The following is a 25,368-nucleotide window of genomic DNA, read 5'->3' on the forward strand; positions in this document are numbered from 1 at the left end:
GTATAATGCAATGAAAAAAATGTTTAAACAGACTGCATGACGATAATTTTATGATCTTTTTAAACAATTTTTTGTATATTCACTGTAAATTTACTACCGCATGAAATATTATTCATATGCACAGATTTTTGGTCGTGTTATATGGGAGCGTACTGTAGGATAGACTTATAGAAAAGAGTTTAAAGATGACGGATAACATAAATAAATTAATTTAGATCTGCACAATAATTGTTTTCTTTAGTACGATGGACAGTGAATGAGCGTCTAGTGGGAATAACGAAGGCGTGCGATTATTGCGGACGAGTGTATTGCGATTCGTAAGGTACAAATAGTACAAAGGGTATAAGAGTACAAACATTGCGTAGGAACTAGAGTATGCGGACATAGAAAAAGTACAGTTCAGAAACGTGACGTAGAAAGGTGGTAATGCGCCGTGTGCACGTCCGTTCGGCTCTTCAATACGAGCCGCGCACATCGTGACTTACCTCGTGTGTTTTCTATCTTGTGTTCGCTCTCAATTTCGGCTAAGACTCGTGGCGAGATCATTAGCTACAGTATTGTGTCAGGGAAATCGAAACATGAAAGTCGTAGCGTCCCACCAGCCAAACATTCGATCTTCATTCAGAAGCTTCATCGCTCTCTACATTCGCGTAAAACATTTTTCCGAAGCATTACGTCCACTATACTATAAGAATAACTGTCCTAATCTACTAGAACACTTTGCACAGTCATTAAAAATTTTTTAATGGTATCAGTCTCGCTACGGATTTTTCTATTTCTGAATTTCAAAACGGCATCAGTCTTATTAGACTACTGCTTTTTCTATTTCTATATCGAATACGAATATTACAAATATACTAAAATACAAAGTTCGATGAATTATTGCTTGCAGCTCGGTGTTATATTAAAAATACAATTTTATTGAATTTCAGTCTTCGTTAGTTGTGTTTAGAAAATTCTTTTTTGTATGAAGATGATCTCTAGGAATCACTATCAATGACTTGAATGAGTATAAAATGGTAATCATCCCTTAACACGTTCAGTGCTGTGAGAGTTTCGTGCATCTCGCACTCTAGCATCGTTTATTTCATTAGTAACACCGATCAGTATTATTCGTAATAATTATTAGTTATTGAAGTCTTCGACTTATACTATAATGTAGTTAATTACGATTCTAAAATATTTATATCCGGTAGCTCTGATTTTATAATCATTTTTAATACTAAACCAGCCACCACCAGTCCAATGACCGGTTTTATATACTTTATAATTATTAAAAGATAAGGATCTTTTCATGAGAAATGATTGAATAAATTTTCTTATTCGAACACGTATTATACTAAAAATTGTGCAACATCTAAATAAATTCAATCTTGTCATTTTCATAAGGCAACACATGTCGGTCACTTTCAGTGCTCGGTAGGTTTAGTGTTAAACATTATTTTTTAATAGCCACCGGTGATCTCCACAGCATTCAACGTGTTAATATGTTCATAAGGGATGAAATTTCATTTATGTCAACTTCTAATCACAGATAAAATGAGAGAGAGTCAACTAGAATTTAATTAGAAATATTCTGGTTGGTTCGTGGGACATTTCGAAGACGTACTTCATGTTATAAACATCTTCTTGAAGTGAAGAGACGAAGTGCAGAGAAAAATAGAAGTTGAAGAAGATGATGGATAGTACGAGAAAAATAAGGGCGAAGGATCTCGACACGAGCCCCGCTCAATAAACGTAACGTGTCGCTTGTAAATCCTATATCTGATAAATACAATAAATATTAGAATAGAACAACGCAATAATAAATATATTTATATTTGTATATATATGTGTATATATTATATATAATATAGGAAGAAACATGTCGACACAACTAGCTCTAAACACCGAGAGGATCCATCCGTTTTTCTCCTGCTTCGCCGCCGCCTTATCGTTCTAAAAATTCTTTCACGTATTTACAGCCGCCTCGAAAATTTCTATATTATATATTACAAAAAAGAACCTCACAAACGATCGGCCGATCGCCGATCGCACGCGGTGTGTCACCGAAATAAGCGTGTAGCACGAAACACGCGATTAACTAGAAAAACACTGTCTCTTTATCAAAAAAGAAACAGACACGTTCGATCAAACGACGTTCTCTCGTTTGTTTTTGGTTTTCCCGCGGGACACTCATGCATATCATCACGCAATCGAACAAAACACCCGCGGAAACAAAGAACACACGCACTCTTTTCAAATCATTCTCGATAGTCGCGCACCGTTCATCTCTTTCACCCCCGAAAAACTTCCCTAAGGACTGTCTGTTGAGCAGAAAATAAAAAGATACCCGCTCGAGTAGGTCGTCTCGATCGGCTCTGATCCCCCTTTGCTCCTTCTTCTTTTTCGTTCTCTTGTTTCTCATCCTTTTCTCTCGCCCGATTTTAAATTAGAGCTTGGACAGCGCATTCGACGGATTAAGGCTTAATGATATGATTCGCCGTTGTACTCTGCTCCTCCGAACGTTTTCCCATCATCCCTCGCACTCTCGCTTCTAACTTTCTTTTATCCTGGCTGCGTTGAAATTGTCGACAAATGTCTTTTTTCCAACTAAAACAATTTTGGCCATTCAATGAAACAACTTGTTAATTGGACGATTTTCCAACCACAAATATTTGTGAGAATGTAAATCGGGAATAGTATAAGAATTCTGATAATGTTTTTGGACCAATGGATACAAATAATGCTTATTTCAAACAATATTAATGCAATTATTGCACGAGCTCTCGTCATAGTCAATAATTTCAACGCAACCCTGTATGTTTTCTATCATCACGGATCTACGGGAGTACGAAGCGATGCACCGTCAATACCATTTTCTCCGCTATCTCAGGACGACAGATTTTGGACTGGCTAAAACTCACTGGACCTCAGACGTGGCAAAATCGCAGGATGCATCGCAATTCGCTGTATCTTTTGAAACAGTTTTCGAAACTCATGGCAACGTTGAGCGAAAAATAATTCAGGTGTGATATTGAAATTGTAAATTATTACGTGCTCGTACATCAGGCGTTAGAATAATCCAATTCACTTGTAGACACAAACACAAATTAATTTTCTGGACGTTGCAACGCTAAAGCGAGAGAAACAGACTTCTTTGCCAACACCACGGCTACCTCGACGGATGCATGGACGTTCGTGCTGGACCCTATATATCCCAGCCTTGGAATTTCGCTTCTTGCTATCGTATTATAGTAAATCACACTAGAATCTATCGTCTCTATCGTTTTCTCAATGATCGGTGTACGGGTAAGGAAGATTTTAACAAGAACGCGCGATAAGATAGATATACTCTGGCCAGCCGCCTGGCGTTCTTAAAGATTGTCTGCCTCTCTCCAATCGATCTATCGAAATCTATATAACCTGGACGCGAGAGACGTTATTTAAGTTGTAGTTTGTACTACGTGGAAGACGGATGTCCGTTGAGAGTATTCGAGTTACATCGAAGGACAGATCGCGGAAACGGAATTGTTTACTTTTGATCGTGGACCGAGAACAGGCTGCCTCAGTCTTGCGATCGAAGACGAATGAATCTCAATCTTTGGATTGACCGTGTCTATTAATTGTTCCCGAAGAAATCGAAGGAACGGTCGTTGCTCCGACGATACTAAGCGTCTAGTCGCCTACGCCTAACCGCGGTAAAAAATTGTGCGTTGTCGATTGTGCCTTCCTTGCGCACGATACAAGTATGGATCGTCCAGATGTCGATGATCAACGATCTATGTACACCGCAGGATCGACTCCGAACGATCTACCTCGATTCATGAAAACCGGAAGCCGATCTACCGATGCTTCCGTTTTGTCAATGATAAAACATCTTGCTCAACGTGAACACAGAAGTTGGTGCTTCTGTAGTCGAAACAAGAACTACCTAGAGTAACTAAGTGGTTCGTACCCCATAAATGGAGTTAGAGCTCCTATTCAAAAGCGTCTGAAATGTGACATATTCAAACGTTTTTAGATTGTTTATTAGTGATGAAAAATTCGATCGAAATTGTCTAGGATAACGCGGGATTGGCTCACCTCTTCTAATAGGAGCTAGAGCTCTTTTCTGAGAGCTTCTGAAGGGCTTCTAGTGCTTTCGAACGCTTGAAGGTGATTTCTAGACTGCGGACCAGTTGAGGATTGTCTATCAGTGACGTAAAACCTGTTCTGAACTACCTAGAGCAATGCAGGATCCTTTAGCATACTCTAAAGGTAGTTAGAACTTTCGCAGAGCGTTCGAAACAAGCTTATTACATAAAAACGCTCTGGAATGTCTTTTGGAACCATGGACAGACTGAGGATCATCCCTTAGTGATGCCAAGGAAGATCCAAATTAGCTAGAGCAATTCTGTATGACTCACATCCTACAGCTACAGCTAGAGCGTCTAAAACACATATGGCACAATTGAAATGCTTTATGGTGTCTCCTAGAACACTGGACTAGTTAACAGTCGTCTATCGATGATGATAATTGGGCTTCAAATTAGCCTAGAGCAACTCACAATGAATCGCATCATTTAACAGTAGCTAGAGCACTTCTAAAGTGTCTAAACCACGCATGGCACATTAAAATGCTTAAGGTGTATCCTGGAACTCTGGATTAGCTAACAATCGTCCATCGATGATGATAATTGGATTTCAAATTAGTTAGAGCAACTCAGAATGACTCGTATCCTTTAGTAGTAACTAGAGCACTTCTTCTTATGTGCACATTCAATGCTCTAATCTGCCTCCTGGAACCTTGGACGTCCTGAGAATCATTCATCGATGCCAAGAATCGAGAATCGCAAGCTACCCAGAGCTATCAGGATGACTCGCATCCCCTAAGGATAGCTAGATCTCCTCTCCTAAAGTGCCTAAACCATATATGGCACAGTCAAATGGTCTGAAATGTCTTTTAGAACCCTGGACTATCCGACAAACGTACATCAATGTTGAACATCGAGTTCTAAACTACCCAGAGCAATTTAGGATAGCTCATATCCCCTAAGGGTAGCTAGAGCGGTTCTCTATCCCAGCGTCCAAAGCACGCGCAACGCATCTAACTGCTTCGAGCAGTTCACTGGAACTCTGGACGAGCCGAGGATTCGTTTGTCAGAACCCGTGTCCGCTTACATGAAGTAAACACGATCGTTCTCGACAATGGCGTCCAGCCTGGCCGGCAAGGTGGTCGGTCTCTGAGGAGTCTGGGTGTTGCATACGACCTCGCGTGACCCCTTACGTCACATGTAAGTTGGTTTAACCTTGTACGCCCTTTTCCAGACCTCGCAGAGACACACGGTGCTGTGGAACCTGTAGAAGATCGCCAGAGGCATCGACACGTGTGTGATGATCGTCCAGGCCCACAGACCATAAAAGTGCAACTGCACTGGATGCGATTCTGCGCGTGACTTCTCCAAAGTGTTGATCGCCCACATTGCTAAATTAGTCACCAACAGGAACGTCACAATCTCTCTTCCTGGCTTCTTCCGAATCTGCTTCGCAGTTGCTACCGATCTCCTTGAAGCGTCCAGGATGAAGATCGTCTGAAACGTTGTCTGCACAACGCTAGCCAGTGCTGTCACCAGAACTAACACCGTGTGCTTTGCTAAAGTGAACTGTGCCCCGATGATCGTGAACGTGGAGTAGATGAACATTCCTGTTTGGGCTGCTACCAACAGGATGTTGTCCAGCTCCAAGTTCCTGCTACCATCGTAGCGCAATTTTCGCATCTGGAACATCCCTATCAACGTCGCTATTGTTGACATCCCGTATAAGGTTAATTCACAGACATTCACTTCAGTCACTGCGAATCCGACCAACTCTGGACGGGAGATCAGCACGAAGAACAGAATCAGGGAGATGATCGTTAGCACCAGGATCAAGATACCCACGAAGAGACCCTTGTGCGCGCGTGCACAGTCCACGCTGTAGTGGTGCGGCGATCTCCTGAGGAGATAGATTGCGTTAGTCTTCAGAAATTTGGGATTGTTAACACATGCATCCAGTTTTTGGAGGTGATCTTGGGTGGCGGGTCTGTTGAGTTTGACATGCACAATTTTGAAAAACTCTTCCAATAAATGTCTTCAAATAAAATAACACGAGATAAACAAGAAATCTACTCTTATTTCAAAAATAAAAAATATTTGGAAAAATGTTAAGAAGAATTAGGACAATTTCTGGAGTCGATTAGGGTTGAACAAATTACCTGTATGCGTGTGTATGATGCCTGGATCCCGGCGGTACTTTGGGTGGCGTGAAGGCAGCCTTGGAAATGTTCTTCCACATCACATAAAGAATGGCGGCGCAGATTAGGCTGTACTCGATCGTACAGGGGAAGAGGAACGGACTAGCATCCTGCACCAACGAGCCCATTATGTTGGTTCTCCTGCACTCGAACATGTGATGGGGTCCCTTCAGACCTCTTGGAATCCTCACCTGCCCGCCATGGTGGTAGTACACGTGACCACCGAAATGGACATTGCCCTTTCCACCTAATTTGATTTAACTTTCAGTAAAAATTCCAACAGTTTACAATGAATTGATTCTAATACCCAAGAACAATAAGCATTAATTCATGCAAGCCATTAGTGGATCTATACGTATTATAATATAGAGCAAAACACGCTTCTTAAACGACACAGGAGTACCAATAAATATTGATTAGTCTAATCCACAAGTGGTCTGTTCAAAAGGCAACATAAACCACATCATCTTGGGGCTGTCACATGGATCATAAAAGTGACTTACATGAATTAGCTCTAAAAGCCAACTACTTCGAATCAGGAAAAGGTTTATTAACGTTTTGGAACCGGAAGCAATAGCTCTAAGAATCAACCACTCATTCCAAAGTTTCAGTCGCAGTGTAGGCGTGTAACGAACCATACCTAATCTGTGGGAGATTCTCAACGATCCGTTCTCCGGGTTGTAGAACGTCAGTATCTCATGTTTCGTTTCCTGGATCAGGACGTTCAGCCAGACGGACAGATTCGTGCCGATCATGTGCATCAGCCCGAAACGCGCGATCACCCGATGACGATAAACTTTCATTTGCTGTCGAAGGAAACAGAAATTAACATGCTTTCCAATCAGCCTTCTACAACAAGAATCATGTTTCTACTTCGTAGTTCTCTCTTTTAATACCCTTTATTATTATTATAATCCCTGGAGGTACTCTGAGAACTTCAAAGGAAGATGCTGGGGTCACGTTCCCTTCTGAACACACAAAGTGGAAAGAAGTCTTATGATCTTCTTCTACTTCCTTGGAAGCGCACCACAAACGGCCAGTGATTTTAATCCTTGTGCAAAGTGCAACTTGACTTCAAGTAGATCCATACATTCTTTTGCAGCCTTGCGAGTTGCAGATAGAGTAAGTCCTCGACTTACGCGGATTCTTAGAAGCAAATCAGAAAACCAGTTCCGAACTGTGAAATTCGTTTCTTGATTGGCAGTACGGGAACTTTGTCATTACATGTGTGACAGAAGCGAAGTGTTGCTTGTGTTCAGCGTAAGTATTCAGCTATTTATGAGTAATAAATTTTCCATGGACATAGTTGGTTTATTTTATTTATTTGAATTTTCCTTTCAAACGACTACATACATATAGCATGTACACAGCAGGTCGTATTAATAACCTTTCAGCGGTGGCGCTCAGACACTATATTATATTATACATTTATACATATATGTATCTATAAATATCAAAAAGTTCACGATTGCAATAAAGATTCTATTACCTGTTAAAAATTTCTCTTAAATTCAAGGGTTCTGATTTTTTAATTTTTCTGGAAAATCGTACATTTTAAAATTTGTTCTTGTATAATTACAGGGTAAGTCACCTAAGACAAGCCACCTAAATAACTTCCACATCTCCTTTTATCTCCTGTCTGACTTTTATCTCCTGTATAAATTATGAAAACCCAGGAAAAGGTGTATGAACCCTAAGAATGAATAACTTGTGCTCCAAGGAACAAAAGAATTCGAAATGAAATGAAGAGCCCTACTAAGAAAGAATAAAAGCGGTCATGACGTTCAGATGAGAAATCCTCGTAGCCTGAGTTGGTTGGGCTGCTTCTAACAAACGATTACCAACGTTTGCTATGCAGGGGATCAGTGGAGCAAAGTTTCCGGCGCAGTCTAGATCCAATACCTAGTGCAATAGAGGAATAATTCGATTCTGTCGGCCGCGGAACGTCGGGTCGTTAAACGTTGAACGATCAGCGTCCTCGATCGGAGAGGCTCTTGCGAAGTTTTAATCAAAAGCGGTCGAGGACGAGATATTCATCTGTGGCAAAGGAAAGAGCAAAGCTTCTGTAAAATAAAGTGAAGCACCGACCACCTGGACTCTGCTCTCGTTCCAGCCTTAGTTTCAGGGTTGTTCACCCTTCCATTTCATTAACCTCTCCTCGGTTTGCACCGACGCTTTCGCTCTTTCGTTAGGCTACGCGGCAAAACCGATTTCTGCAACATCGACGAGCTCTCTCTCTCGTTATTTTTAGACCCTTCAGCTAGGCAGGAGAGAGGACGAGTGGCTCCCCTTCGACGATTTTGAAGGGACTCCTCACGCAATCGCTCGGCGAAAAAAATTGCACCGCGAACCGAGAGAGAACGAGCTGGTTTTCTGGGAAAATGGAACAGACCTCGCAATTATCGATTGTCTTTACGGTTCCGACTGAAATGAACGAACCGGGCGACCGAAATTCGTCTGTTATCGATCTTGAAATCGAGATGCAGTGGAATCTGCTGATTTAATTTAGTCGTTGCGGTGCTGAGTCTATATCTGGCTGAGCGTTCTATTTAAATTGCAGGGGTTGTTAGACAACCGTCCCTTTTGATACTTCTGGGGATGCTTCAGAGATTCCAGAGTGTCATTTGATCAAACAATCTTGCCTGTCCAATCTTTTTATAACCTCGCACGATGATCCCCCAAATAATGCTTCTTGAAATTAAAACGCACCACCAGTCTCTCATGTCAATTATCATTTAAATCTTGTCATTTCAAATGTGTTCAGGGTAAAGTTTCATAAAAATGATGTCATCCCTACTATTTCAAAATTGAGTACAATTTTTACCACCCGATTTTCTTTTAACCCACCCTCACGATTTTCCCGAAATTTTCTGGAAAAATCCCAGAGCTCATTCAAGAATCTTCCAAAAACTTCTTTATCAAACATCCATCTTTAAGATCTCTCTGCTCACCTCGTTGTTCAGAAATATGAAGTACATCTGGATGAAGATGAACGCCATCCTGGTCGCGGGCGTGAGTGCGAGCATGATGTTATGGCATTTGGTGTTCTGTTCGAGCTCGAAGTATTGACCGAACTCGAGGCCTGAGTAGATCATGGATCCGATTCCGAAGGCAACGGCACCCATCCTTAGGTAGAAGCTGCCATAATGTTGGGCTGGCCTGATGGCAGTAACGTGAGGGCACGCGGCGTCGGGCGCGTCGCTGTCGCCGCCGGCACCGCTCGACGATCTCGACGAGTCCAGGTCGGACACGTCCTTTCGCTTCTCTTCTAATGCAAATTTATGGTAATCGGTCGGTTAAGATTAATGCGATTTTAACTGCGGCTTGAAAGCGAGACCAGCGAGCTTTTTGGAATCTGCGATATTCTTGCCTTGGACAAAGCTGACTAAATTCAAGAAAGACTATTCTTTCACGCCGTTTAACTCTCAGATTGTCTTAGACAAGGGTGGCCGAGGACCTGGGAGATTAAGTAGAATTTGGATTAGGGGTGTAAGTGCTGGTTAAGTTATAAGTCCAAGAGGTGATAAGATGATGTTTATTACTAGACAGCGGATTTTATGCATTTATAATAAAAATGAGTAGATCAAAAGCAACTTGGTGAACACACTCAAAAGGTTTAAAAATACTGTCGCATTGTCCTCAACTCTATTGAGTGCTTTTTCGCGTGTTGTTGGCAAAATAGGTGGTTCGGAACCCACCTTTATAAACTTTATAAACTGTAGGGCCAACAGAAAAAGAAAAAAGTTGGGATTTGGCCCGAACAACCAGGCCGGCGTTGCTGATATGGAGGGAACTCCGAGTTGCAGCATTCCTCCCCTGAGGAGGATCACCAAAACTAAATGTTCTCAACTCTATAAAATTATCAAGAAAAGAAATGCGTGTCTATGTAGCTTCTGTATTTGGAAATTAATACAGACAAGTTTTATTTTGCATAACAGTCCACAGTCTAGTAATTATCCTTGTTATTTGAAGACCGGGAATTGAATTTGAATAGTAGAATTGTTGAACTTCTTCAAGGATGCTGGCACACATCTGTGCATATACTGTTGGCTCGATAAAAGCAGAATTGTTCGAATTTTTGTTAATCTTGTTTCAGTTCGTTCAATTCTGGAATCGACTACAACAATTATATTTTTAAATTTTATTATATCCTTGAAGAGAGTACGTTGTTATGAAGTAAACGGCTAGCGATTCGGTTAGTAGCATTCTACCAGCATTCCTCGGGCAATGGTCAATGAAATTAGCGTATTGAGAGCATAAGAAAATTAAATAAACTGATCGCGAGAGGAACGCAGACGCTCCTTAGAATCCTAAAAGTCCGCGTGGTGTACAACTAGAACTCTGTGCAGGAAGGCATTACCTACTCGGAAAACAACAACACACGGCAGAGCTACCTAAAACGTCAATTCAATGAAATTTCACTAGGACCCACTTGCATTCACTTGGATCGATACAAGCAAAATGAACAGCGTGAATCGTATTCCGATCATCTTCAATCGTTAACTTACTTGATTTGGGTTTACTGTCACGCAACAAGGTGGCGTAGGTGTAGACGAGAAAGATCATGCTGCCGAAGTACAGGTACAGGTAGAATCCCTCGTAGAACGACGGTGGGATGTAGGTGGATATTACTTCCGCCATGGGAAAGGCGATTCCCATGACGACCAGCAGCTTTCCGTACAGGGCGCTGAACGTCGTCGCCAGGGCGTCGCTGCCGAAAGAAGCGGAAATTATGCTTGAATGAGATCTGCGTCTCGAGTTTAAAAGAGAGAGAGAGAGAGAGGAGTTGATTCCTTCGATAGGGAAATGGGACTATTTCCGGTGCATACCTGTTATGAGTTACGTCCTCGAGCGTCTTATCACGGTTTCCGGAGTGAACGTTCAGCACGAATGAATGAACTATGGTCGACATATTTACCCACTGATCGATTAACTATCGTTTAAAGTCTACAAATAGGACTTCGGATAGACACTACAGGTTCGAGATGTAGTCTTAGGTTCTGTTGGAATTGTTTGAAACTTTCAATTTGAATCTAATCGATAGACTAAGGATTTTGTGCATTGATGAGGACAATGAGCAGGTGGGATTTACACTGAGATCTTTTTCTGAAGTAGATAAAGCATTTATAGATAGACCAGAAATTCGTCGAGGCAGATGTGTGGATTGTAGGGAAACGTGGTTGTTCTCAAATGAAAAAGTTAAACGGTCCGGTTCCCCGAACGAAGCCTCGGCGCAGATACCATTGGCCGCAAATACACCCACCCCCGTAAGAATTGGTTCAATTACGGGTAATCGCGTGGCCGGTCGTGCGCGCCCATGTGTATGTGTGTGTGTGTGTGTGTGTGTTTGATTCATAAAGTGCCGGTAATTGCAGCGCAGACGTCGGTCAGGATAACCCGGAGGATCACGTGAAATTTCCGTGGTGACCGGCGTATGTATTCCCCTCTTTGCGTTAATTCGCGCGGAATGGAAACGAGTCAAGATGGAATCTCGGACGATGGTTATCCCAATCATTATCGCGACGCGCTGCTTTTAGGATCAATTGAGGCTCGGTGGATCTGTGACCAATCATTTGCGAAACGAGATAATGCTGACCGAGGGTTGTTCTGTATTGGCTGCTGATATTTTCTTGATTCGCATAGTTATTATTTGACATGTACCTTCGAGAGACAAAACTCGTTCTCCTCCAATAATCTATCTATAAAAATAATCTTTGATTAATTGACTCTCATTACCTGTTCGCTTCAGAAATTTCTAGAAAGTTACAGAAAATATTCTCTACCATTTTACAGTTTAATTTGACAAGTTTCATTTTGTTTGTTTTCAATCGGAATGAAATTGAACAACCAACGAAAAGGATGAATTTTGATCCTTGGTGTGTGTACAGGCTAAACATTTATTATGATCAGAGAGCAAGCATAAGCAAGTGCATCCCACGTGTCTAATTAATAACAGAAAGGCACGATTCAAACAAAAAATAAATTAATGTTTTTTAAAGTTGAAAATTTGGAACGGACGGGATATATTTGTTCATTGTTGCGAAAATCACGGTACACTCGGAGGATGAATTCCACATGAGACTCTGTCAGGTACATCCGCACATGTTTGGTCGAGTGGTCGTTAAGTACAGGTGCACGTGTATCGTCGAGTGCACATCAGGTGCACCTGCACCAAGTGTAAGTTTTGGTCCAATGGACATTTGCATAGATTATTTCCATTCTTGTTTGTGTTTCTAAATGCGAGCAACATTAAAATGTCTGCTTTTAATGTGATTCTACTTACTAGTGTAGTTACTTCTGTACACAATAATAAATTAATATAAAGTACGACACGAACACAGAAACTTTGTGTTACTTAATAAAATGACAGCAATAGCAGTGTATGAATCGTGGCATTGACAGAACCATTTAGTGCACATGTACTCAAAGACCATCCAAATGTTTTACTTTCGACCAATGCTTCTAAAAAGGATTATTTGTCATCATTGCACCATGCATCCTCAGCACAATTGTCGTTCACGGAGCATCAGTGCAACGTCTATATCACCAAATTCAACAAACGAGTGTTTAACAACCACAGTTCCAGCATCAAAAGCCCAACCCCAATCCACCATCCAGCAAGTTGATCAACATCAACTATGTACGATCGAAATAAAAGAATCACGTCATAGCCGACACCGAAATCCGACAACCACGAATCCCGTGCGTACCGCCTCGCGCTGGTAATCGTTCGAATACTAGTAGCAGTTTGAAATTCACTGCGTACCCCTCGCTACAGGTCACGGACGTCATTAATTTACGTCTACGTAACCTATTTCAACGCCTGTGCCCCAAACGGAAAGAGCGGTAGTACCTCGATCCCCTAAATCACAGTCAAATGATCAAAGATTCGAGCTGATCGATGCAAGAGTGTGTAAAACCACCAGAAAAACCTCAACGTGTGAAGATACTCGTGAAGACATATACGCGTCTTCAAACTCCCCACACAGCTAGTTTCGTATTAAGTCACTCGTGAATACACACTGATGTCTCCTGACTCCTGATGAAACTAGCTATGTGCGAAGATACACGAATGTATTCTGATAAAGCTAGCTATAAATGAAAACAACCAGAAAACATCAATGTGTGTAGACACTCATCAAGCCACATTGATATCTTCTGACCCCTGGCGAAACGACCAGCAAATCCTGAAATCGGTGAACAAGTAATCTCTTTGGGAAGCTGCAAGGAGAAGTCGACGAGGATTTGCAAATTCAATTGACAAGTCTTAGACTGTCGTTACAAATTCTTTTAGAGCTAGAAATAGAAAGTTACAAGAAAGAAGGAAAAGTAGGTAGTAGAAAAGGTTTGATCGACTCACCATCCAAGCTTCTTCCACTTCCGGTCGTCGGCGGCATCGAGGAAGGTCGGGGCCGGGTAGCAGACCGCGGAAATCGGTTGCGAGGAGCATGGCAAGGCCAGGGCGAACTGGTGTGGCCGATGGGTGCGGGAGGGTGAGCTGCTGCTGTGTCTAGACAGCGTTTCCGGCGAGACGATCACCGCGGACGGCGAAGCCGGCGACGGCAGCGCGGCCTGCAGTCCTGGCCAGCTGAACAGAGAGACCCACCGTGTTTCCTCATTATTTCTATCCTGTCCTTGGCCGATCGATTCGTCGTCGGTATCGGCGGCTCAATTACCGGGATAATTACCAGCCACGATCCCCGGGGTACCTGAACTACGTCAATAAAGCGATACACTTTCCCTGTCCCCCTTAACCACCACCACACTATCCTACGCTTCCGGTGATCCTCACGGTTGCGTAACCTTATGATCCATAGGATTAACCTGTTTGTCCCGAAAATAAAGTGAATATGCATGCACACCCTCGTACTTAAGTATAACCTTTGACTGTTTAGGGACGACGTGTGTGCGTCCTGACTGTGGCTAGATTTTTTTAATGTAGTGAGACTGTCAGATATGGTAACACTTTTATTTATTATTTCTTGCTTCCTAGAAGTTGAAGATGACTATGAACAGTCTAAGTAACCTGTAGATTATGCTAATATCTGTAACACCATACGTAATTGTCGCACACAAAGAAACGAAGGGTTAAAGATGAATACCATTATAAATTGTAAGTTAGGTCCACCTAATTGACCCAATTACAACCTAGTCCATATTCGTCTACTCTCCCCCACCGCCTACGACGTACACCCCCGTTCTTCGTGATATTTAAGCTATTCGAACTTCGTGACAAAAAACCGTACAACAATCTAATTCGGAACAATATGGAAAATTTTACCAAACCGGTTGCTAGTTTATAGAAGCTGCAATTGTTATTTTGCATTCAGTTTGTAAAGTAAATGGCAGCGTTAATTTGCTCCCAGAGGCGAAACGTATCTTCTAAGTTCTTTGTAGTTAGAGCATAGGGAGCTGGAAAGTTTGGAGGTAACGAGTACCACCGTGGACTGAAGGAACGCTTCCTGAGATAGTTGGCTAGATTTATGCGCTCTTGATTGAACCATTTGCATTCAGAACCATTTGCACGCGCGTTCAACTGCTTAGTACGAATGGGTGGATAATTATACAGTCGTTAGCATTCATAACTTCTCCCTTTATAAATTCCTTCTTTCCCCATAAAAAAATACAATAAAACCGTGGTCGGATCTCGTGAAGTTTTCTGTCACTTTTGCCTTAGTATAACTACTGACACAGGAAATAAAATTTCATGGTATTGCGTTCCTTCTGCATTTCAGTGTGGAGAGACATTTGCATAATTCCTATCGAGGCACGCTTCCAAATGTACACTACATTTTTAGACAGTGGCATCCATGCATTAATGCAACAATTAATATTATTATCAATTTATTAAAATGTTTCATTAAGAATTCATTTAATCAAGACAATCTTTAATGTAAATCAAGGTAAACTTTACGACCTGTTTTGCGAGAGAAGACAATTTAAAACACAGCTACGGTCACTGTAATAGTAACCTCTATGTCAGACTTGCAAGTCTGAAGGGAATCAAATGGCCAGCTATGATAGTTTGAATTAGGTTCTTTCCTTCAAGATATAGATCACAAGACAATTGGATTTTTGCTGGTTATAGTTCCAACTGATTAAAATCTTTAATATGAAAGATTAATTTTTAATCAATTCCAGTCCAATGCGATGTAGACACAGTATGAAGCAATTTTAATCAATTCAGAGCAGATGTTAATGAAATTCAGTCCAATATAAATAATCATCGTATGAAGTATTCATTCATAAAATTTTGTATCCATTTCTGTCTCAACTCGGAAGAAGAAAAAATCACAGAAGAACAAAAGATGAGGGATGTATACGATTCATCCAAAACCTTCTACACAACATCGACCACCCACAGGAACACGTTATTTTTTCGAACCACAGTAATATCGTCCGTTTTTTCCGGTTCCTTAAAATTCAATCGTTCTGGCGACATGCAGTGCTCGGATACCTTCCCAGCAGCTGAACGAGTCCATTACTCGATTGGACTCGACGCGATTCAATCGGGTGCCGGTGGAACGTCCCCGGTGCTCGAGCAGCGCTAATTAAATGAGGACCCCAGGACCGCCCCGGGCGACTCAGATTTAATCGTCTCCCTTGTTTCCGTCGATCGGATTCTTCGAGTTCCCACACGAGCCCGAAGAAGAAGCCGAACGGGGGGGGGGGGGGAGAGAACCCGCGCGCGAGCCGTGGCCGCGGCCCTCGTAATTCGTTTAACAGAGTTTCCGCTGGCAAGTCGCCTATCGGAGATACGCTTCAACCGACAAACTCGCAAGTCTCGCAGCCGTGAAACTGCCTGTCAACTTGTTAAATCGCGGCAACAAATGGCCCGGAAAACTTTCCCCTACCAAAGCACTCTGCGAGCGCGCCAACAATTTTGCTGCGGAATCACGGAACTCATGAACGAATTAATTGTGAACCCACAGACACTGCAAGTGAGTGATAGACTATACCATCAAAATAGGAGTTTATTTAGTCTTTGTACGATTTTTATTGTAATGTGTGCTTGGGTGATGAGATAAATAGATTTTTAAAGAGAGGTTGACTTTAATAAATATTTTGAAAGTATTGTCTCCATATCCTTTTTTATTCTTCTCTTATTAATGTTTCAGCTTTAATTTCAAAAAAATTTCAACCCTCCATTTCGATTCTATTAAAAGTTCTGCGATTTTCAAGTACCTCAAAACAGGTTGCAAATAACTTTGTCGCGAAAAAAACATTTTCGTTCGCGGCAGGGTCAAAATTATCTACTAGAAAATGAATTAGGAATTTTCGTTGAGTAAACAACGCCGAGCCAGAACACTGTGTGCGCGAACCGGCTGAAGTTCATCTCACCGGACAGTGTTCCGGTGAACGACGAAGGGGAATCGACGATTGTTCATTTGCAAATGAAACTTCAGCAAGATCGACGTCGAATCTCGCGACGCCCTCCATTCATTTAGTCGTCGTCAGCGCCAGTTTCGGTGGAGCCGAAGGGGAGCAGTGTCTCTCTCGCCTCTAATTTAAGGTCAACGCGGTGCCATAACGTGTTTGATACACTTGTCACATTGACACTGGCTGCAGGAAGAGGCCCACTATCGCGCGAACGAACGGTTTCGTGCAGCGTCATTAAAGCGACGACTTTCCAACGGCGCGGCCGTTTATCTAATGATAATCCAGCCCGATCCCTCTAATCTGACAGTCGGCGAAATACGGCCGGCCAGTTTCTCACACGTGGCCGCTCGAGACTCGTTCCTGAGCCCCGAAAACCCCGTGAAATTGAAAAGCTACCTCCCGTTACCATGGAATTTACACCGACAAGTTGTCCTATGGCAACCCTAGCACCGTGCAACGAAATGCATGTTTTCTTGGACGTCGGCCAGAATTCGAAATTGCGAAATTCTGTACTGCAGCGTCGCTGAATCTTTGTTAATTTCCTTTCTGCGTAAACAAGAATGAAATATACTTTCCCCGACAGCAATCTAGTTTTTACGGCTCCAGTGATTAGTACGTCCTCTGGCCGTCTTTATTTGAAAAAATTTATGTCTTGGTATATGGTATAATAAAAATCGCAAAGCTTTTGATAGAATCGAGACAGAGTGGTGAAATTTTTTTGTGTAAATTGAATCTATAAAATGTTTATGTCTAAAAATGTCTAAAAAGTCGACCTCTCTTTAAAAACGTTCTTGTTTCGTCGTACAGGCTGATGCTATCAGAAAAAGCGTACATCTTTTAGTAGAATTGCGACCGAGTGGTAAAATTTTTTAAAAATTGAAGCTGAGACATTGCAGAATAAAGCTCAAGCTCGACAGAGTACATGCTCAGAATACTGATTAAAGTTGAGGTGTCTTAAGACGGTATCGGTTTCGTCATGTAGACACATATTATTATAAAACAGTCTAAATTTCTGCCTGAAAATCCCATAATGTAACCAATAATTAAATAATGAAGTACCCCATTAAGTTCCAACAGTAACTCCTCACTTGTCTTATTAAGTGAACATGAACACAGTGATTTGCTTCCCGGTCGCGGTATCGGTTTCAATCATTAACACTTCGGCTCGCTTCTCCGATTAACGAGATACGAAAGAGCACACAGAACACTATCGACGCCCCCATTAAAAGTTCCCTAATTGCTCTCTAAAGCAAGAGAGAACGGGCCCGCCGCGCCGCCGCTCGAGCTTTTCGCGCTCAATTAAAGCGCGATATTGAAGTTGGCGAAATGGCCCGCATTGGTGACACTGTTTGCATTCACCGTTTCTCGCAGGTAGGGAAAACTGCGCGAGAAGTCGAGCTACTCCATTCTCCGGGAGCATGAAAAGTAACGAAAAACCTCGGAATGTGGCAGCCCTGCGAATGGTCAGAGAAAGATGGCGTCGGGGAGCTACTTAATCGAGGAAATTAAAAAAGTTACGCCCTCTAATTACTCGCGACTCTGAACAAAAAGAGAAGAGGGGAAAGTACGAAGTGTAGCTGATCTCGTGGTCTCAGAAAGAAATAGACGCGTGAAAAAGTATTTTTCGCGTCACAGTTAATTGCGACCCGCTTACTTGCTGGTAATGAGACTGGACGTTTCTGGGATAACGGTGTCAAACTTTAAATGGAATCAAGATTGAATTAAAGTTTAGACATTGCGGAATACGTAAGATTCAATTTAAAATAATATAGACTTAGAATTCCCTAAATAGACTGTGGATTTTATGCATTTATGACAGAAATGAGAAGTGCAATTTAATGCAACTGACAGATGAAGAGAATTTAAAAATGTCAATGTGCTATTTTGTTCTAAGCAATTTTTGTACAAAAACAAGAAAACAACGGAGATGAGTGGCACGTCTAGCTATTTTCTTTTTACTTGTTTCACTACGAAAGAATATCAAGAGGATAAATTATTTCACCACGATATTGCGTCGACGTATCAGCGCGAAATTTCCAATTTACCGCGAAGTGGATTCGAGATCTAAGGGTTGGGGTGTTACACCTTCGACGTTCCATGGCAAGGGTTTCTTCGAGTTTTCCACGGAAAATTTATTGCCTGCAACGTGGTAGATGCAATGGTAAGAGAAGCGTAAAAATTTTTATGGTGTATCTTCTGTACGACAAATCTACCTTCGTCTAGCTGGTTTATGATTATTAAAAGTGCATTTTTTCAGTAGTATTAACGGTAGCATTAACAAATCGCTATATATAATAATTTGAGAAAGAACAATTTTTACAGTGTCATTCTTTATGTTAATTAATTGTGGATTATACAGTTTAAAAGCCAGTCTAAATGTGGCAACTCTCCCCTCGGTTTTAAAAAATAAATCATGTTTTCAAAAGTAGAACTTTTGTTTATTGAAAGCTTTTTCATCCAATTTTTAACTAATTTTCATAAAGAACGACGAAACAAAATTTATCTCTTAATTGTGTGTATGTGTATACAAAATAATATTGTGGCTGTATGCAGTTTTAAGAAATGTTGCTTGATAGTATCTCAAAATATATTTATCCCGCAGCTCGATGTATACATATTTTAACTAGCGTTTTTCAAAAAAGTGTAACAAAACAAGAACATCATTTTTCAGCTGCAATTTCTTCTGCTTTCAAGCCCTAAATTAAACTTACCCTCTCAGTCTACTCCCTCAGCTAACCACCACAACAGACACAAATGACTACAACTACCGACATATCTACAAAGAGTATCTCAACAAAAACAAGAGGACCTCACCACAAAGTCCTAGCCATTAAGAATAATCAACATTCTCTGCATCAGAGTGCTACATTCCTCCTCGCAAGATCAACACTGATCCAGAAGGATTCCCCCGTGTCCGGAACAATGCACCGGTTAAGTTTGCTCGGAGTTACAAAGTCAAATACTCGTAGTATCTCGCAAACGACAGTAACCAATTGTCGCGAACAGGGTCAAGCGCCCCTTTATACTGAAAAGGGTTGAGGCTCGCTGAGAACGATCCCCGTCTAATATTCTAAAAGCCTCGGCTCACCGTCGACGAAATATGCGTGAAAGTAACCATCGCGCGATCATTCCCGTTGAAAGGCGTGAGGGATGATCCGGGCTGGTGTCTAAATATGTATATATCAGAAATCGGGCGATGGTTGTTCCGCGCGTTTAAGAAGGTAAACGAGCTCTGCTGGGTAAAGCGACCTACCCCTACGAGGCCGATAGTAGAGAGGGATGTGGAGGAGCTTCGTCCTTTCGACGAGATAGGAGGGTTGCGAGGGTTCGCAGCGCACGCACTGTCATAGAGGGACAAGGGAAACATGTACTCAGTGTCCCTGAAAAATTCTTAAATCGATGGAAAGATTATAGCAATTAGTACATGTCAAGATCGAGGAGCTGTATGCGGAATAGCAATTGGCAAAGTTGATTGCAAGGAACAGAACTCCCAATCCTTACATTATTCCTTAACATTGACCCTTAAGTGGACCTTCAAAATGATCTTTAAAAATGCAATGATTCCATTATATTATATTTACATAATATTCATCTGTATCGAAATAATCAAATAGGAACTTAGCGAGGTAGTAAATTTTCATCTAAGATATATTATTAATCGTCACTTAGTAAATAATTATTAGCATAAACATGAGTGAGGCCGCATCGGCCCCAATAATTCAATTACGGATAATCCCTTCACTGTATAGTGGGAGAAAGGATGAGAAAGCAGTAGAAAGAGTAAGAGAAAAGGGTAGGGAACCAGTGAGGTAGAGGTAAGAAAAATCGGAATAATTTTCAGAAAAAAATCAAAAACCCTCACCAAGGTCTAAGAACGTGAATCCTTCCACCTTGATGTTCTCTAGGGGGTAGAAACAGTAGCTACGCGTATCGGAACACCGAGTATAGAGGGAAAGGGACAGAAAACGTTCGAAGGGGTGAAGCAGGAGGGCAGTACGAGGGGCAGATGGAAGAAACAGAGGGGTGAGGAGCTCGTCTCGTGGCTTGGAGCTTTTTGAAATAATCACGTAGTGTTGGAGAAGCAGAGAAGCGCGAGAGGGTGTTGCCGGACGAGAGGGATGCTCTTGTGGAGGGGCGCGAGTGGGCACTGAGGGGTTGATTCAGTGGCTGAGTGCCGTTCCCTCATTGTGGGACGAGTGTATCCGTGGCTCAAGGACTCCGGGCACTGGCTCACCCCTGTTTCGGTGGCTACCTCCTGCTCGGAGGGGGTGGACACCCCCCAGGAATCTCCTCTTGGTATATCTTCGGTCTCTTCTTACCCGGCACTCGAACTCGAAACGGCTCCTCTTTTAATCGTTCTTCCGCCGAACCCGTCTAAATACTCCGTAAACGTTTTTTTCCCTTTGTCCATCCTTCTACTTTCCTCCTCTGTTCCCCAAAGGGGTGGGAAATGTGGACGGGGAGTTGGGTTTTCCCCGATTATTACAGCAGAGCCACGATCCCTGCCAGGGGATTATGCTTTCGACGTTTCGCCGCGGGTCGAGTGCGCTCTTGGCGAGCTTCGAGGGTCCGCTTCGTGACCGCGAATTTTTTAACGCCGCTGCGCGAGCCTAATTGTCAGATCGAATCCGATTCTTGATCTGCTACAGTCCGTCAGGGAAACTGATGGCGGATTTAGTGGTAATTGTGACCTGGAGTTCGAGGATTTTATGATTTATTCGCTAGTTACGCTGAGTGAGCACTCGAAAGTAATTTAATACGTCTACCGAAAGGTAATGGCCAGTTTTTCTAAGAATGTTCTTTTGTTCTTTGAACAAATATGATACAATCTTTCTATATTGTTCAGAAGAAATACACAGACTGTCGTATTGTCTTGTGCTAATATCATATGTTCTTGAATAATTCATTCTAAACAGCAAGTTCAACCAGAGTTTTAAATGAATTAATGATACACTCCTGAAATATCAATATACCAAACACAAGAGTAGCCCAGCAGGTTTCAACCAAAATTGGCGTGTCCAAATATTTGCGAAAATCTCGCAGCACAGGAAAATACCATGCAGCTCGACCATCAATAAATAACCTAACCGAGAGAGACAGAGACTTAATCGTTGGAAATTCTGTCGGCAGAACGCCGAAAGAATTCTATTCGCGTCGAGGAAGATCAAGCGCCGGGAAATTTCAGGAACGCGTTCATACATCCGGCGCGGCCCGATCGAAATTCCCTAGGGAAAAGCACGCGAAGCATACGGAGGACGCGGAGACGCCGCGCCGCGCCGTCGGGCGATCCTTGGGGTACCATGGAATCGCTGACGATGTGCGTGCGCGATTCCCGGATTCCTAGAAAACGGAGGGGACGTAATACAGTGGTGCTGTTTCTCGTAAAGCTGGTCATATTCAATCATCAAACTATATTTTGAAGATTCGCAATCGCAACATATTGTTAATATCGCAGATTTATTGTGTACATATCGGTGCATCGAATGTAAGTCGAATTGTTCAACGTTTTGAAGCCTACTTCTGCTAACAAAAGTTAAAAGAAGGTGTATACCTACCTACATATGTATAACTAACTTAGTCTGCGGACCTTTATACAAAACAAAATGTTGTGCATTGATTGTGGGAAGCATGAGTATAATAAAAATTGATTTCACCCCGAAATGTCTTTATTGCATTAAAGACAATATTGCAATATTCTTCAATTCTCCTAATTGTTTAATGTTTTATATTTCACCCAGCCAATTTCATCATAAATGCATAAAAATCCACAGTGTAAACTAAGTACACAATCTAACATTCGAATAAAGAATCAACTTAACAACAACACCAACACTTGTATAACGTTTATACCAGTGACCCGCCATTTAAAATTGTGCATTTCTAAAAGACATTCTAATTCAACAACTCCACAAACACGATTTTAACCATTCATACGAAAATTATAGAAAATTATGAATCTTGGACAACTTCACGATAAATAGCATCACTATACAAAGTCCCCTGATCGATCAATAATCGAGGGACGATCTTGAGTACCTGAGGGAGGTCTCCTTGATGAGCATATCCGTGACCCTGTCGTTTCGAAGTCCCAGTGCCTAGAATTTCTAGGTGAACAGGTGTAAGCACCGGTGCAAGCACAGAGTCACGGCCCTGCGGCTCGTGTCACGACACTCACGGACCCCGCATTAGAAACTGAGGGCCCCGGCTATCGCCCGCGACACTCTCCGACAACGGCCGTCCATTTTGCTCGCTCGTTCTTTCCTCTCCTCTCCTCTCCACGATCCTCCTCACCACCGTATCATCTACGGATACGCGGCCGTTTGATAGCGAGCTCGTTACCCGAATCAGACTCGCAGTGGCGTAAGACCGGTTTCTCACTGTCCGATTTTCGCGCATCTAAATTGCCAAATTAAATGCTGATCGATACCGGCTGGTGCAATTGCCATTTCTGACCTCTTCATTATTCTTTTTACCTTTCAATCTTTATAATACGTGATTGTACACTACGGTGGTCTTTAGCTGTAGGGGTTAAAAATTTTTTTAGGCTCTCTCCATCCATTCAATGAAATCCATTTTTTAAATAAAGTTCTAAAATTTCAATGATTTTATGTAATATTTAAGTATAATTGCATTTCGTTACTTAAAAGACAATGTTTCAGATGAATAATTACGAGATTTATGTATTACTTCTAAAAGTATATGCAAAATCTTTAAATTTGAATTAACACTAACAAGACGAAGGGAACACATCAAAGTGGGACACACCGATTTTGCTGACATTTATATGAGTGGTAGTTCTCTTAAATACATTTGACAAGCATTATTTTCTATCGACCAGCATTCATGTCGAAAGGGTGAAAACAGTCCTTAATGTTAAAGAAAATCAACGACATTGACGACTGTTTTCGCTGTTTTCATTGTTGAACGCCGAGCAAAATGCGGAACAATTTGAAGGAAATGGCTCGGGGAGCCGAGGAGATGGATTCATCGATCCCGCAGGATCCCGCCAATACGCGATGGCCGATTGATTACTGGATACAGCGAGTGAACGGGTTATTTCCTCGTTTGGCGAGACGTTGGCTACAGGGTTTCGAATCGTCGCGATTAATCGTCGGTGTAACATCAATCTCCATCGATCTATGGCGGTGGATCCGCGGGTTCGCTCCGTCCCCGGCGAACTCGATTACTTCCGGCGGATATCGAACGTGAATTCGTGAACGCACGAGCGGCCAACGGCGCCGAAGTTAATATTGACCTGTCACTTCGTTACGGCCAACGGGCGACCTTCGTGATCGTCTCTCCTGCTTCCGTGCCTTATCCAGACCCCCATCCATCTCTCTCTCTCTCTCTCTCTCTCTCTCTCTCTCTCTGCTTTCACCGGAACCCCGCACTCTCCTTCGTCCGGAGCAAGGGAGACCTGTTCCGTCGTTTTACATGCAGATTCGATCAGCAACCTCCACAGTGTCCTTTAAAGCACACCGATCCTGAGAGGATCTTGTGCAGAGTGCAAGGTAACCCTACGATCTTTTCCTTCTTTCGACGGATGCCGCCAAGATGAGAATTCGCTTACAAAAGAGAGGGGAGAAAGAGAGTCTTATCCGAAGTTCGAGGGCCCAGCTGAACCGATATCGGAGATAAAGATAAGAATAAAAGGGCTGCTGCCGCGACGACGATGCCTGGGGGATGATATGCGAGATACGTGCCAAGTTCAGCCCCCTGTGGCCTATACTGATCGTTACCGAGTGTGCTGTCTACTGCATCCTGCTGGTGCAACATTCACAGGTGCACGAAAGCGAGAAAGTCTTCGGAGATCGAGCTATTAACCCTCAGCAGTCAAGTGTCGACTCTGAGGTGCCACTAAAGGTCGTATTCAAAGTATCTTTCACTTTACATTATTAAATTGGTTAATATCTAATGAATTACTAAACATTTGAGTGTTGTATGAGCACATTGTCTCTAATTTAAAGACCAGTCCATACGCAACTATAATGGATATAATTACATCCCCCATAGCTTAATAATCACCGTCCCCAAAATACCCAGCCGCCTTGGATCGTCTAAATTCGCCACGTACAACCGCGGACAATCCCGCGACGGCTCCAATTAATTCTCCGCCTAATTGATTAACATCGCGGTTCCTTGTATAACATAATCGACAGCCGCAGGGACGTATTACCCAACACGTTCCATCGAGCGATTCCTCAGCACGGTGAATAATCGCAGCCGAGAGATTCGGTTTCTGCAGTTCGTGCAAATAAACGTTAGAAGGCCATCCGTCAGCGACGAAACGAGATTTCGCGAGAGTTAACGGGTCTGTGAGCGGGGCGTTGATTCGGCTACAGTCCGGAACCAGAGTGGAAATTGATGGAGCAAAGTGGAGACGGTTGCGAAACGATTTTTCACGATCAAGTTCAATCGTCGCCGGTGTGTACAAACCGCCGCCGTGCCGCGCCGTTTCGCCGTTGCTCGGTGTTCGCTTGCTGGATACACGGGAGCCGAGGGATGCGCGTTAATCGTGGACAGTGACTAATGTCCCGTGGCTGTGAATAGTCGTGGTGGTCATTCGAATGAAGAGACGAGGAGAAACGTGGCCGTTTAGGGGGAGCCGTAATTTACATCCTGACGTTACGCACGAAGTACAAAGCGAGGAATAATTGACGCGGACGCGGACGCGCGGCCGGATACCTTCGCTGACTCCGCTTCGGAAAAACAAAAACATATTCGGCGACGGGAAT

At 42.5% G+C, this 25,368-nt stretch overlaps 1 protein-coding gene across 6 annotated transcripts in view; it reads right to left on the minus strand.

The window, feature by feature from the left end:
* Positions 1–290: 290 nt before the first annotated feature.
* Positions 291–25,368, minus strand: part of LOC143207317 (proton channel OtopLc) — a 40,784-nt gene continuing 15,706 nt past the window's right edge. For 5 of the 6 annotated variants that reach the window (XM_076420632.1, XM_076420634.1, XM_076420636.1 and 2 more), the window contains 6 exons: positions 13,614–13,841; positions 10,762–10,964; positions 9,205–9,521; positions 6,894–7,059; positions 6,215–6,500; positions 291–5,955 (listed from right to left, as the gene is read on the minus strand). In XM_076420632.1, the coding sequence (XP_076276747.1) occupies positions 5,250–5,955; positions 6,215–6,500; positions 6,894–7,059; positions 9,205–9,521; positions 10,762–10,964; positions 13,614–13,841 (1,906 nt within the window). In that variant the 3' untranslated portion in view covers positions 291–5,249. Of the gene's footprint in view, positions 5,956–6,214; positions 6,501–6,893; positions 7,060–9,204; positions 9,522–10,761; positions 10,965–13,613; positions 13,842–22,669; positions 25,343–25,368 lie in introns of those variants that run through there. The other variant, XM_076420637.1, reaches the window with a different exon arrangement.

Source organism: Lasioglossum baleicum, chromosome 3 (genome assembly GCF_051020765.1).
Source record: "Lasioglossum baleicum chromosome 3, iyLasBale1, whole genome shotgun sequence".
Classification (NCBI taxonomy): domain Eukaryota; kingdom Metazoa; phylum Arthropoda; class Insecta; order Hymenoptera; family Halictidae; genus Lasioglossum; species Lasioglossum baleicum.